This window comes from Electrona antarctica (assembly GCF_951216825.1).
Source record: "Electrona antarctica genome assembly, chromosome: 5".
NCBI lineage: Eukaryota > Metazoa > Chordata > Actinopteri > Myctophiformes > Myctophidae > Electrona > Electrona antarctica.
Genome location: NC_136810.1, coordinates 40,822,438 through 40,837,011, shown reverse-complemented (window position 1 = coordinate 40,837,011; position 14,574 = coordinate 40,822,438). Strand labels below are relative to the sequence as shown.

At 43.0% G+C, this 14,574-nt stretch overlaps 1 protein-coding gene across 4 annotated transcripts in view; it reads right to left on the bottom strand.

Moving 5' to 3' along the window:
• The window catches only part of megf11 (multiple EGF-like-domains 11), a 136,729-nt gene that overhangs the window by 11,875 nt on the left and 110,280 nt on the right, over positions 1-14,574 (bottom strand). For 3 of the 4 annotated variants that reach the window (XM_079500660.1, XM_079500663.1, XM_079500661.1), the window contains exons 16-18: positions 13,287-13,421; positions 2,696-2,824; positions 1,925-2,053 (exon numbers count right to left, since the gene is read on the bottom strand). In XM_079500660.1, the coding sequence (XP_079356786.1) occupies positions 1,925-2,053; positions 2,696-2,824; positions 13,287-13,421 (393 nt within the window). The remainder of the gene's footprint in view (positions 1-1,924; positions 2,054-2,695; positions 2,825-13,286; positions 13,422-14,574) is intronic. The other variant, XM_079500662.1, reaches the window with a different exon arrangement.

Below are 14,574 nucleotides of genomic sequence, written 5' to 3'. Positions count from 1 at the left end.
GAGACATTGGAGATGAACTATACAGAGACATTGGAGATGAACTATACAGACATTGGAGATGAACTATACAGAGACATTGGAGATGAACTATACAGAGACATTGGAGATGAACTATACAGAGACATTGGAGATGAACTATACAGAGACATTGGAGATGAACTATACAGAGACATGGGAGATGAACTATACAGAGACATTGCATTGGAGATGAACTATACAGAGACATTGCATTGGAGATGAACTATACAGAGACATTGGAGATGAACTATACAGAGACATTGGAGATGAACTATACAGAGACATTGGAGATGAACTATACAGAGACATTGGAGATGAACTATACAGAGACATTGGAGATGAACTATAGAGACATTGGAGATGAACTATACAGAGACATTGGAGATGAACTATACAGAGACATTGGAGATGAACTATAGAGACATTGCATTGGAGATGAACTATACAGAGACATTGGAGATGAACTATACAGAGACATTGGAGATGAACTATAGGGAGACATTGGAGATGAACTATACAGAGACATTGCATTGGAGATGAACTATACAGAGACATTGGAGATGAACTATACAGAGACATTGGAGATGAACTATAACAGAGACATTGGAGATGAACTATACAGACATTGGAGATGAACTATACAGAGACATTGGAGATGAACTATACAGAGACATGGGAGATGAACTATACAGAGACATTGCATTGGAGATGAACTATACAGAGACATTGGAGATGAACTATACAGAGACATGGGAGATGAACTATACAGAGACATTGGAGATGAACTATACAGAGACATTGGAGATGAACTATACAGAGACATTGGAGATGAACTATACAGAGACATTGGAGATGAACTATACAGAGACATTGGAGATGAACTATACAGAGACATTGGAGATGAACTATAGAGACATTGCATTGGAGATGAACTATACAGAGACATTGGAGATGAACTATACAGAGACATTGGAGATGAACTATAACAGAGACATTGGAGATGAACTATACAGAGACATTGGAGATGAACTATACAGAGACATTGGAGATGAACTATACAGAGACATTGGAGATGAACTATACAGAGACATGGGAGATGAACTATACAGAGACATTGGAGACATTGGAGATGAACTATACAGAGACATTGGAGATGAACTATACAGAGACATTGGAGATGAACTATACAGAGACATGGGAGATGAACTATACAGAGACATTGGAGACATTGGAGATGAACTATACAGAGACATTGGAGATGAACTATACAGAGACATTGGAGATGAACTATACAGAGACATTGCATTGGAGATGAACTATACAGAGACATTGGAGATGAACTATAGGGAGACATTGGAGATGAACTATACAGAGACATTGGAGATGAACTATACAGAGACATTGGAGATGAACTATACAGAGACATTGCATTGGAGATGAACTATACAGAGACATTGGAGATGAACTATACAGAGACATTGGAGATGAACTATAGGGAGACATTGCATTGGAGATGAACTATACAGAGACATTGCATTGGAGATGAACTATAGGGAGACATTGGAGATGAACTATAGGGAGATGGAGTCACTTGAAGAAAGGATGACATGGGACTGGGGAGGAGGGGGGAGGGAGAGGAAAAGGGGGAAAAAACTTGGGAAATGCACTAAAGACTTTTCTGTTTAGGAAATGTGCAATTTATACTGATCTGTACTGCTTTTTCCAACAAAAAAAAAAATGAAAAAAATGAAAGAAAATAAAAGGAGAAAAAAAAGAAGAAAAAATATATTTTAGTCAACTAAAACGAGACTAACACTAAAATGGGATTAAAACTAAATGAAAACTATTCAAAAGATAAAAATCGAAATGTTCTGTCCAAATTCAACACAACTGGGGGGAGACTCACGCTGTGTGCAGTAGAGGCCGGTCCAGCCGGGGCTGCACCTGCACTCCCCATCATAGGCACTACACTGGGCTCCATTGTGACAGCTGCACGAGTTGAGGCAATCAGGACCCCACTGCCCTGAGGGACAGGCTGCACGCATGCACGCACGCAGGCACACGCACACGCACACGCACACGCACGCACACACACACACACACACACACACACACACACACACACACACACACACACACACACACACACACTGAGCATGCATTATGGATGACACACACATAAATTCATAACAACACAATAACACAGAGGACATTTTCACAAATGTATTGTTCCACCACACGCATGCTTTACATAGTATAGTATGCTACTGGTGTCCAGTGCACCCCAAACTATCCTAAATAATGATTGGTAGACCAATATAATATGAGTCTAATTAAGAGTTTTGCTTTTCTTCCTCTAAGTGCTTAATGGAATGGACCACCATGTATCAATTTCCCATGGCTTAATGACACAAAGCTGTGTGTCTAATCTCAGCCATTCAGCGCGCTAAATCGTGCCGCACCTCGGCAGAATGTCTCAACAATAATTATTTCTGTAAAGCTGTGTGATTTACATCAGCTGGGGGGTTGTGGGCAGTTCAGGGGAATGAAAATGACAGATGTGCATGAAAGTAAATGTGTATGGAGAGGCTAGAGAGGGGAGATGGAGACGGAGGAGAGGCAGATCATCAGCAGAGACAAGGGTGAATGACAATGAGGAGGAGTGCATCAACGTTACCCTGAGAGCAGTCCTCTCCTATCCAACCCGGGAAACACTGACAGGAGCCATCGATGGGGTTGCAGGTGCCGTTGTTGGTGCACATGCAGGTCTCGCTGCAGCCCTGCCCGTACCTGCCACTTGGACACACTGAGAATACACAGAGAGGAGATAGTCGATTATGTAGAGCTACTCATCTGCATGTGATCTCTGACTAGCAGCACATGCACAGACTAGCAAGTGTGCAGGACAGAAACACATCACGTGGGGTTCTTGTTCAAGTTCCTATTGTAGCTGTCAGTGTCGATTGTCATATACTGTAGGCACAAAAATGAATGTCCAAAAGGACAATAAACCAATCCATCAAACGGTAAAGTTGGACAATAACTATTAGCACAAAGAAACTGTTATTTTCTGACTTTCTATTTAAGCTCTATAGGCCTACTCGTGAAAGAAACATTGGATTGCATAAATATCACTGACTTCTTTAGTAGGCTACTAGCCTAATGAGGAAGTCAGAATAAATAATTAACATAGGCCTATTTGCGAACGCAGTGAGGCAGCACTAGTAACTATAGAAGATGGCCTTGTCTGTCTGTGTGTCTGTCTGTCTGTGTGTCACGCTGTAACACCACCGGCCCGTCACCAGAGGGCGCAGCTGTATCACACACACACACACACACACACACACACACACACACACACACACACACACACACACACACACACACACACACACACACACACACACACACTTAACTTTAAAAAAAAACGTAACTTAAAAAAAATAAAAAATAAAAAACACACACACACGCACGCACACATACACACACACTAAACAAATAACTTAAAAACAAACTTAACTTAAAAAAAACGTAACTTTAAAAAAAATCTTAAAAAAACACTAAAATAAAAAGATAAAAAAAATAAAAAAGGGAACTTAAAAAATACCTTAAAAAAGTACGTAATTTATTCTAATTGTTGTTATTGCAATTTACGAGCTGTGTTCGCTTCCCGCGTTCGCGTGTCTTACTTGTAGATAATAAATGATATATACACAGAGCTCTTCACAGGTTAAAAATCCCACCTTTGTGAAGTGAGGGGCGCAAATATATTTATAAATTATAAATATATTAGTGCCCCTCACTTCAGGGAAGGGAAAATTACCTCATATTGTCTCTTTATTGTTAATGGCATTTAATATTTGTGTTTGCACCGTTTGTTTTACAGCACCATTACATAATAAGCTAACTCATGTTGATTAGGTGATGTAATGGTGATGTAAAACAAACTGTGCAAACACAAACATTAAATGCCATTAATTAACAAGATACAATATGACGTAATGAGGGACAATATGATGTAATTTTCCCTTCATTTCGTTTTTAAAACAAACATTGCACTAAAAAAAATCACACCCGTGTTAAGTGAGGGGTGCTAATAAGTCTAGATCATGTTGATTAGGTGATGTAAAACAAACATTAAACGTCATTAACAATAAAGAGACAATATGACGTAATGAGGCACATTATGACTGGCTGGCACCCCTCAAAACAAACATTAAACCTGTATATAGGAGGGGCTAGCACCCCTCAAAAATGACGGGCCCAAGCCCCAAACGCTAATAGACCCCTGAAATTGAGATCCGAGTGGAGCAAACATAAAAAATCCCACCTGTGTGAAGTGAGGGGCGCTCTTATCATCTTACAACATCGAGGATGATGTAATGATGATGTAAAACAAATGGTATCAAAACAACCATTAAATTCTCTTTATTGTTAATGGGATTTAATGTTTGTTTTGTCACTAGGACAAAACAAACATTAATTTCTCTTCATTTTCAATGGCGTTTTTAAAACAAACATTGAACTAAAGACAAACATTAAACCTGTAGGCCTACTGTATATAGGATGGCACCCATTATGTAATGGAATGCCATTAAATCGCATGTTTTCACCTCAATGAATAAGTAAAGTAATCCATGATGATCATCACACCATTGATTCCACAGAGGTTTCATGTGTTTTGTGCGTGCATGCTCTCTCTCTCGGCTAACTAACGGGGACATAACTTTGTTCCCCCTATTGCGCCGCAGTAATCTCACACCTACAGCCAGCATGCAAAGAACGATGATTTGTTGTGTATTAGCCTGTCTGACACCTTGATCAAGTTGAGAGAGTTCTGCAGAATGGTCATTGCAGCGAGAGGCAAGCATGCAGCCAATACACAACGATGATTGTGCAACAAAATGGGACCGGTGCCAGACCAAATAAATAAATACATAGACCAGTCATCCCCCAATAGTGCGGGGAAATTCAGACCCATCTGAACCCCCCCCGGCGCCTATGCATATCATCAGTAACCTTTTACAATAGAGAGGCTTCCAGAGCATTGCAAATTACATTTTTAATGTGATCTAGTGTAGGGGTTCTCAACGTTTTTGACTCGGGACCCCCGGAAATGCTTTGGCCATGCCTCGTGATGTCTAGGTATACCTATTGGGGTATTTAAGTACCCCAACACAATATAACTGCTGTGCCACTGAATCAAAATAGAGGGATACGCTGCACCGATATGGAGATTTTTGGCCGATGCAGATGTTTAAATTACCAATTCATAGCCGATACTGATACCGATATATGTTTAATTAGTTTTGGTTGTTTTTATTTCCCCCTTTTGTGCCAGGGAAACAAATACTTCAGAATCTACAGCTTGGTAGGCTGCAGATAACCAACACACCAACATAGCCAATGCAAAATGTATGCTTATCAACAACAGATAAATATCGGCTACTGCCATCGGTTAATGTCATTATTGGCCGATACCGATACTGACCGATATCGGCTGATACCGATATGTGGCAGATACATCAGTGCATCCCTAAAATAGACCATGTACATAGACCAGTGTATAATTATTTTAATACAAATAATATATATTGAAATGTCAATATCCTTAATTAAAAAAAAGCATTTTCAGTACAAAGCCTATTGTTCCAGTTGCCTCGACTGAAGAAAAACCTGTACTGATGTATTAACACCCACGTTATTTTAACTGTTAACATCTGCTATAGATCGCATGTGAGAACATCCCAATTGTTCCATTTTACAGAAAACTGTATCCATAAACTCCCGTGGCCTGTCGCTTTAAGGCCACAGGCTATGTGCGTGATGACGCAGCGCGCTCCCACACGTCGTGTGCAAGGCCCTTGGGTCAGGGACCCGTTGGGCCTTGAGATTATGAACCTATCTCTCCAACTCAGACCAAGGTCTGACTGGTAGATTGATAAATCCCAGGGTTCAGCCAGGAATGGTTGCTCTCTCTCTCTCTCTTAGTGATAACGAGTGTATGAGAATCTCACATGCGATCTAGAAGCAGATGTTAACAGTTAAAATAACTGGAGGTTATATAATAACTGTGGTTATTTAACCATAACATCTGTGATAGATCGCGGGTGGTCCTTCTCGCTTGCTTTTGCAGAAAAAATGGGTTTACCTGCGGTGAGAAGCGGAAGTCGCAGAGGCGTTTTATCCGCGTCATCACGCACATAGCCCGTGGCCTTAAAGCGACAGGCCGTGGGAGTTTATGGATACAGTTTTCTGTAAAATGGAACAATTGGGATGTTCTCACATGTGATCTATCTATGTTATGGTTAAATAACCACAGTTATTAATATAACCTCCAGTCTACCTGTCCTGCATAGCACCCTCCACCTTATACACCAAACAAGATATGTGGTTAGCACTACAAGTGGTTCTTTGGCTGGTAATCATATGAAAACCTCTTTTGGTGCTATATAGCAGGGGTTCTCAACCTTTTTGGCTGGAGACCCCCCCAATCTCGCACCCCCCCAATACAAATTGACAGCTACAGTAAATAAATAAATTTATGTAATAAATAAATACATAAATAAATACTGAAACCAGATATAATCGTTAAGGAAAATTTATGAATGGGTGGCTGGCATCTCCCTTAGAGATAGGGTGAGAAGTTCAATCACACGAGAGAGACTCGGCTTAGAACGCCTCGGGAACCCCCAGGAGGAAGTTACTAATGTTGCTCTGGAGAGGGAAGTCTGGAGCTCTCTGGTGGAGATGTTGCCCCCACCACCCGACTACGGATAAGCGGTTGAAGGTGAATGGATGGATTCATGGATGGATGGATGTACTGTACTTAGGCCTATATAAACTCTTAATTTCCATTTTCCAGTCATTCAGGGTTTTTTTTACACATATATAATCTGGTAACCATTTGGTGACCCGCGAGAGGTCGCAAGCCACAGGTTGAGAACCCCTGCTATATCGGACCTACATTTGTGAAATGTTTGTATGTAGAACCATTAGAGGTGCTTAAACTAATCTGAAGAATCAGTAGAGAATCTCTGAAGAGTCATACTGGGGCTTAGCAGGTTCTCTTTAAGGCAGCAACAGCACTATAATAGCACCTCAACCATCCCAACAAACTGCTGAAAAAAACAAACAAGAAATGATCACATATAGTGATATTTGTCAGGTGAAAGAAGCGCTGTCTCTGTTGTGTGTCCCCCCCCATTTTAGCATGATTATTATTTTAGTAACGTGTATGTTTCTGTGTCACAACCTCGTGGCCGTTGTTTGCGTTCGTTGCCGACGTTCTGTGTGTGGTTCAATGACTGTGTTTTGTTGTGGCTTTGCATTGGCTGCGCTGCGGTGTTTCAGCCGCGTTTGGTTTGAAGTTATATGTACTTATATCGGGTGACATGCGAACATTGCAAACGTGTCAGATAACTGTAGTATCTTCCTTCCCCGTCACCCCGTGAGTGTGAGCATGCTTCTCTGCTCTGTTGATTTGCACTGTGTGTCTGTAATACTCCGCAGCCTGCGTGGCTGCCAGGGATATTTACCCCTCCCCTTCCCATTGGCTAGAGGCAGCTTTGCCGTTGCTTGTCGTCCCATTGGCTAGAAGCGTCACCAATCACCATGTCAGTATGACTATGGGGTCGATCCTGTCGTCTACATTTCATGAGCTTTCACTATGGTTTCACCTGACAAAAAAAAAGTAGACTCTATTTTAGGGCTTTCACTTCTAGTGATTTTTACTAGTTGGCTAGTTGCCTAGTTTACAGGTCGACTAGTTGTTTAACTACCTATTAGCCTAAAAAAAAGTTTTTTTAAATAATATTGTACATTTAAAAACTGTGTACATTGGTGACTATAACTATAATCTAGCTGATCTTGAGGCCTACAAAAAGGAAAAAAATAGTAGAACCACAATAGTAGTACCGACAAGGTCAACTAGTGGATTTACTGGGCGACTAGTTGAATAGTCGACTAGTTGCTTAAAGCCCTAGTGTAGACTAAAGGTCCATTGACAAATACACAGAACAGGCCTGCAATGAGCACATCTTAGTGGCTGTGAAGCAGTCTGACTCTTTATATGAGGTGATTTTAATGATTACATTTCAACATAGGCTTGTCTTGAGAGTTCTTTGAAGAGCCTTTGTGCAGGTGTTCATTAAGGGTAGGATACCAGCGTGGCTCATCCAGAAGAGGTAGTGAATGTGTGCACACGCTGGCCACCTTTGTCCCGCGAGACCCTCTTGCTGCATGCTCTCCATTCATTATGATCTGGACAAATTAGCGCCGGCTCTCTTTTTTCTCTTTCCCTCTTCCTTTAGCTAACCTATTAAACTTTTATTCATAAGACATTTCTCAAAGAGAATGAAAGAGAATTCAAAATACCCCCGCTGCCTTCCTGGTTATTTATAAAGACAGACTGGTAAATTATTAGGAGAAGTAATATCTATACACTTCGACTTCCTTCAGTAGGGCAAGACACAGTGGCAGCTCTGACCATCGAGTGTCAAACACGCACGCACGCACACACGCACGCACACACACACACACACACACACACACACACACACACACACACACACACACACACACACACACACACACACACACACACACACACACACACACACACACACACACACACACACACACACACACACACACACACACACACACACACACACACACACACACACACACACACACACACAGAGCTATTGGGCATATAGCTATCACTATGTAGTCATTAAATAGTAAGCCAGTAGCAGCATGGTAACAGTAACTATAAAGCTGTGTCTATATTATTTTATGTTGTGTGAAATTGAAACACAAATGTGCCTCCCCTGTGTCCATAAAATACTTTCAGATGTAGGCTGTAGCTGAATGCTAAGTAGGTCATCACTACACTATTGTCACTTTGACGGCCTAAAACACACGAGGACGGTTCAAACAAGAGAAATTGAGTCAGTTCAAACAGTTCTTTCACTTCTTTGATCTCTAGCAAGTGCAAAATATTGGCACCATGCCATCTGGTTAAATTAGATAGAAATGGATTAAAATAATCCTGTAAAGCAGAGTGAGATAGACACTGTTCTGGTCGGGTAATGTAACATTTGGGTACAGTAATTATCCCAAGAACAGGCAAGAAAAATGGAAGTGCAAGTGCTTATACTGTTGTACTGGCAATAAACTGGCAATCTTAACTGTTGATATAAGAGTAACTCTAGTCTAGTGCACTGCTGACAATCTCACATTATCCAAAAAGGTGCCGTGCTGCCTCAGGCAGCAATGAGCAAGATTTTGTTTTTACGTGGTTACACATCGTCTCATTTGGGTGGAAACATTGTATCCCCATCTTTATTTGTTATTATTTTATTAAGCCATTTTGTGGTGGCACAGATACAAAATGTTACGGTTTCGAACCCTCCACCTCCACCTTCCACGTCTGGTGTCCCTGGGCACAACCCACTGCGCCGGGCGTCATCACTCTTCCACCTAAACACTCAGGTTCACCTCTGTGTTTTCCTTCCCCTCTGACGAGCTGCCTGGGTGTGGCACTGCACACCTATTCCCATTCTACAATCAACACCAGAGTCTTCAAAAACCCTGCCTTCCCCCCACTCCTCGCCAGATCTTCCCATAGAAACGCCTGGCAATAACTAAAAAACATCGCATGGATGCACCTGGGACGTATCCTCAGTGATGTATACCAAGGTCATTGGGGTTTCGGGTCTCTCGAACATCATACCCCTCACTCAGGTGACCCAGCCGGGGTGATCAAGTCCCGACTTACGTCCCAGTAGCTACCCTCAATCAGTCCCATTAGGGAAAAACCAGGGCCACCCAATCCGTTGCTCCGGAACTACTCTGCCAGGACTGGGAGAACCAGATTCTGGCGCGTGGAAGGACTAGGCTCTGTGGGTTGACTCCTGTCCGGGCCCCTCCTACGTCTCACCAGGTCCACTCCTGCTCTCACCAGGCCCAGCACCTGTGCGTTGCACCAGACTCCCAGCACCAGGCACTTCATTCAGGAGTGGGGGATTATAATGGCCCTCCTAAGGCCTCACCGAGGGTTTTTTGGGCTTCCTCCTCGCAGAGGACACAGGCTGGGGGGCTAACCCATACTGCTCACCCGGGTGCCGTCTACAATCCGGCTGTCACCCGTCTCTCCGGTGGTCACCAGACTATACCTGGTTGTCACATAGTCTATTCCTATGAGTCACTATGAATAGAATAGCTATAACTAAAAAACATTGCAAGTATAGTTGCTCTCTAGTCTCTACTCAGCTGCTGTTAATTTGTAGAGCATTTCTTGTGTGTTTAGCTGCTGTGTTACAGTAGCTGTGTTGCTAATTTGTTTATTTCATCCTCCAGACCTGGCTCTCTGCAGTGCCACTCCTTGCCTTCGTCACCCCTTTGTTCTGGACTGTTTGATTGGCTGCCGATCTACAAGCTCGTCTTCGACTACTCTCTTGGATTTCCCTAAAGTATAGTTTTATATTATATATATCCTTATAGATACATATATACCTAATTATGGATTTATATGGATTTATATATACAGTATATTATCTATACATTGCCATTATCCTGCTTTATTTGGACATTAAAGTGCCTAGCTGTCTTCCTGTCTCTTGAGTGGTTGCATTTGAGAAGATCTGGCCAAAATGAACTCAGCACCCTCAGGAGGTCAGGATCCAGAGTGGGCCTCTTCTACTGGGCCTTCCCCTAACCCTACCCAGGCTGCTATCCAGCACCAAGACATGGTGCTTGCTGACCACGCCCGATTACTTAGTGAGGCCTCTACAATGATGCAAGGCATGGCTGGTGAGCAGCAGACCCAGTCACAACAGCTGCAACAAGTAGCCAGCGAACAGCAGGCACTGCTAAGTGCATGCTAACCCAGATGAAGAACATGTCCGACTAGTTAGCTGCTCTGTGTGCCGCACCTCCACCAGCCCAGGCAGTGCAACTTTGTCTTTGTCAGCATGTTCTCTACTGACGCAGCCAGGTTAGCCTACATTGCCACCCATACCACCGGCGAGGCACTTCGTTGGGTCTAGTCTTTCTTGAGCTCCAACCCGGGGGCAAGGCACAACTACACCAACTTCGAGGAGGTGTTCGAGAGAGTGTTTGACCACCCCGTCGCTGGTCAAGATGCAGGATCCCAGCTGCTACATATCAAGCAGGGCTCCCTCATTGTTGGCGCTTATGCAATCGAGTTCCGCACGCTTTCGGCCAGCACAGGGTGGGCCGATTCTACGCTGCGCTGCATCTTTAGAGAGGGTCTCACGGAGGCACTGAAGGACGAGCTGGTTAGAGACAAGCGCACCGACCTCTATAAGCTCATCAGTCTTGCCATTGATGTCGACGTACATCTCCGAGAGCGCAAGAAGACCAAGGCACATCAAGGCTCCTCCCGCTCGACCCCCATTCAGAACGCCAGTACCTCTTGTTCTTCTGAGACATTCGTTTCAGACTCTGTCGCAAGTTCAGAGCCAATGGAGGTGGGCAGAATGCCTGCAGAATGCTGCAGAGAAGGAACACCGCAGGACCCACGGCCTCTGCATGTATTGTGGGCAGAGGGGCCACTCAAGGGACAGCTGTCCTAGGCTGCCAAAAGAGTAGGCTCATCGGAGACCAGGGGACTCCAGGTGAGCCGAATCTCTCGTTCACCCTCATCCATAGCCCTGCCAAGTTTGAGTTTCATTGACCACCAATTGGCCTGTGAGGCTAACATTCCCCTCATCGCCCTGATTGAACCCATTCCTGCTTTTGCTCTGGATGGACACAGGATTGGCCTTATTACACACCAGACTCAACTCCTCAAGATGACCTTATCCGGTAACCATGTCGAGGAGATCCGTTTCCATATGTTACTGTGATAGCGTGAAACTTAAACAATTCATTAACTAGTAGGCCTACTCACCTAATGACAGCGAAGGATCTACCATGTTTAACGTAATTCCAAAGTGTTTAGCCTACATTGTTTAAGTCAAATATGCATGGTTTGTATGAACTTTGGCTAAAATACCTGACTGTCATGGCATCTGGCTACAACCGAAACAGACTTCCTCTTCCTCTTCAAAATAAAAGCTGCTTGTAACACTAGTTTTATTTTTAGGGGGATTTACAGGATGTTGTAGACGCAGGGTGTATAGTATACACACAGTGGAGAAGAGGAGGAGAGGAGAGGAGGAGAAATAGACTCCGGGCAGTCAGGGCTTTATTATTTGTTTAACAAAATGAACAGGGACACATTATAGTAACGAGATTACTTTTTTGGAAAGGCTGCGCCCGGAAGGAGATCAATGCTGCAGACGATGGGGTGACTGAAGTACCTGACTCTAACCTTGCAGCTTCAATCATTAGGATTAGTATTTGCCCTGAGCCAAAATAAAATGTTATCTTTTGAACTGGAAACACTAATTCCTAGAGTGGCCTTAGTGCCCTGGTGTGATGATCCAATGCGTTGTGAGCTCAGCTAACCCTATTTTTGTTCTAGTTTTTAATATTCATGAACAGAGGAATATACAGACGAATGGAAACAATTATGATGATTATGCTAAAACAATAGTCATTATCCCAAATAACTGTGATTAGTCGAACGTGTAATAATTGTGACTGTTTTATACTAGTTTAAATACAAGTATATTATCTCACAGTGGTGAGCTTGTCGATGTTGACTAGGGATGTCGCGATCATGTTTTTTTGCTCCTGATCCGATCATTTGATTTTGAGTATCTGCCGATATCGATTTTTCCCGATCCGATATTTATATTTTTATAGAACACTTATGCCATATCACAATAGTACAATATCCAAAATCGCGGACAATATCCAGTCTAATATCATGATATGGATATAATATTGATACTATAGTAGGGATGTCCCGATCACGTTTTTTTGCTCCCAATCCGATAATTTGAAAATGACCCGATCGGCCCCGATTTTTTAACACGTGATGGGATCAGGACAACCCTAATTTCAACTAATGACATGCCCAAAATAAGTAAAACACATGACTCTACATCCATTGGAACTGTTTTCCACACAAGAGCGATGACATGCATACTTCTGACACTTTGTAAAGCAATCTGCATGCAGCTCCTTTGACTCACTCCAAAGATCCTTTGTCTCCTAGCAAAAAACAAGGATGCATCTCTGCAATGTTCTGATTTCCGACAAAGGTTGCTGCAAGTAGGGGGTATTTGATATTCTATTATGTATTATTAGTAGTGTCAATGGCCGAGGTGTTGTATACTCAGTTTACTCACCTTGGTTACACAGAGAGCCGGAGAAGCCAGACAGGCACTCACAGTGACCGGTGACGTGTTGACACGGCCCGGTGCTGTGCACACACTGCGGGCATGACTGGCTGCATCGGTGCCCGTAGAACCCAGGCGAGCAGACTGGAACAGGGACAGAGTGAGAGAGGGTGGGGGACAGAGTGGGTGAAGAAGAATTGAGATGGGTGTGAGAAAAATCAAGCCCATCAAAATCAATAAAAAGTACCAGGAGAAGACAAAGGCAAGGAGAGCGACAAAGGGAGTGAGAGAAAGAGAAGTCAGTCCTTGTTTAAGTCACTGGCAGAAATGGAACCGTAAAGGAGTTAAGGGTCCTCTGAAAGCTTTTTTATATTATTGATTCTTCTCGACGAGAGAGAGCCTTCATAAGTCCATACCCTGTAATTATTATCAATCTGTGCATTCTGTATGCTGATTTTACTGAAAGCCTGTCAGCCACTACAAGATACTCAAAAGATATTTCGAGGTAACACAATCTCAGCTACAGGAAGCGAAGCACCTACATAATACCATAATATACAAAGCTGTATACAAGCTGTATTACATAGACACATTTTTTATTCAGCAGAGGGGGGAATGGTATAAATCAATACTTACAAACGTTCTAAATTGTCTGTCTTAACAGTCTTATTTCAGGGAACAAAAAGTCTAGCGTAGAAATGAAGATATCTGACATTTAGAGGTCACTCTCTCTCTGTCGCACGCGCACATGCACAGACACACACACACACACACACACACACACACACACACACACACACACACACACACACACACACACACACACACACACACAATGCATGTGTGTCTCTGCCTCGCTCTTATGTTCCACTCCAAGTGATGTTTACAGGTTTGTCACCGTGAAATTCACTTCCAATCAGCGAGCTGATCACTTGAGAACCGCCTCAGAGAGGCTGTACTCAGCGACCAGGGCTTGTGCTCCCAGTACGAGTGGCCCTCTGTGGGCCTGATCAGCCTGAGGAAAGGGTTTGTGTGGCTCCCGCTGAGAGTCTGGGAAATGGCAGCGAGAAGGGGTGTTGGAATAAGGACATTGTGATTAAGTGATAGCGGGGATGAAGGGTTTACTCTCAGAGGTTTTATTACCAACAGCTTGAGTGTTTTTCCCGGCAAGTTAACTCACTCATTCTCAAGAAATCCACAGAGCAGTGCAACATCACTAGTGAGCTAGAGATGGCTACCACTGCTATCATTTTTGTTTGTTTTTTAGATGTGCACGCATCAAAATTGGCCATATAAA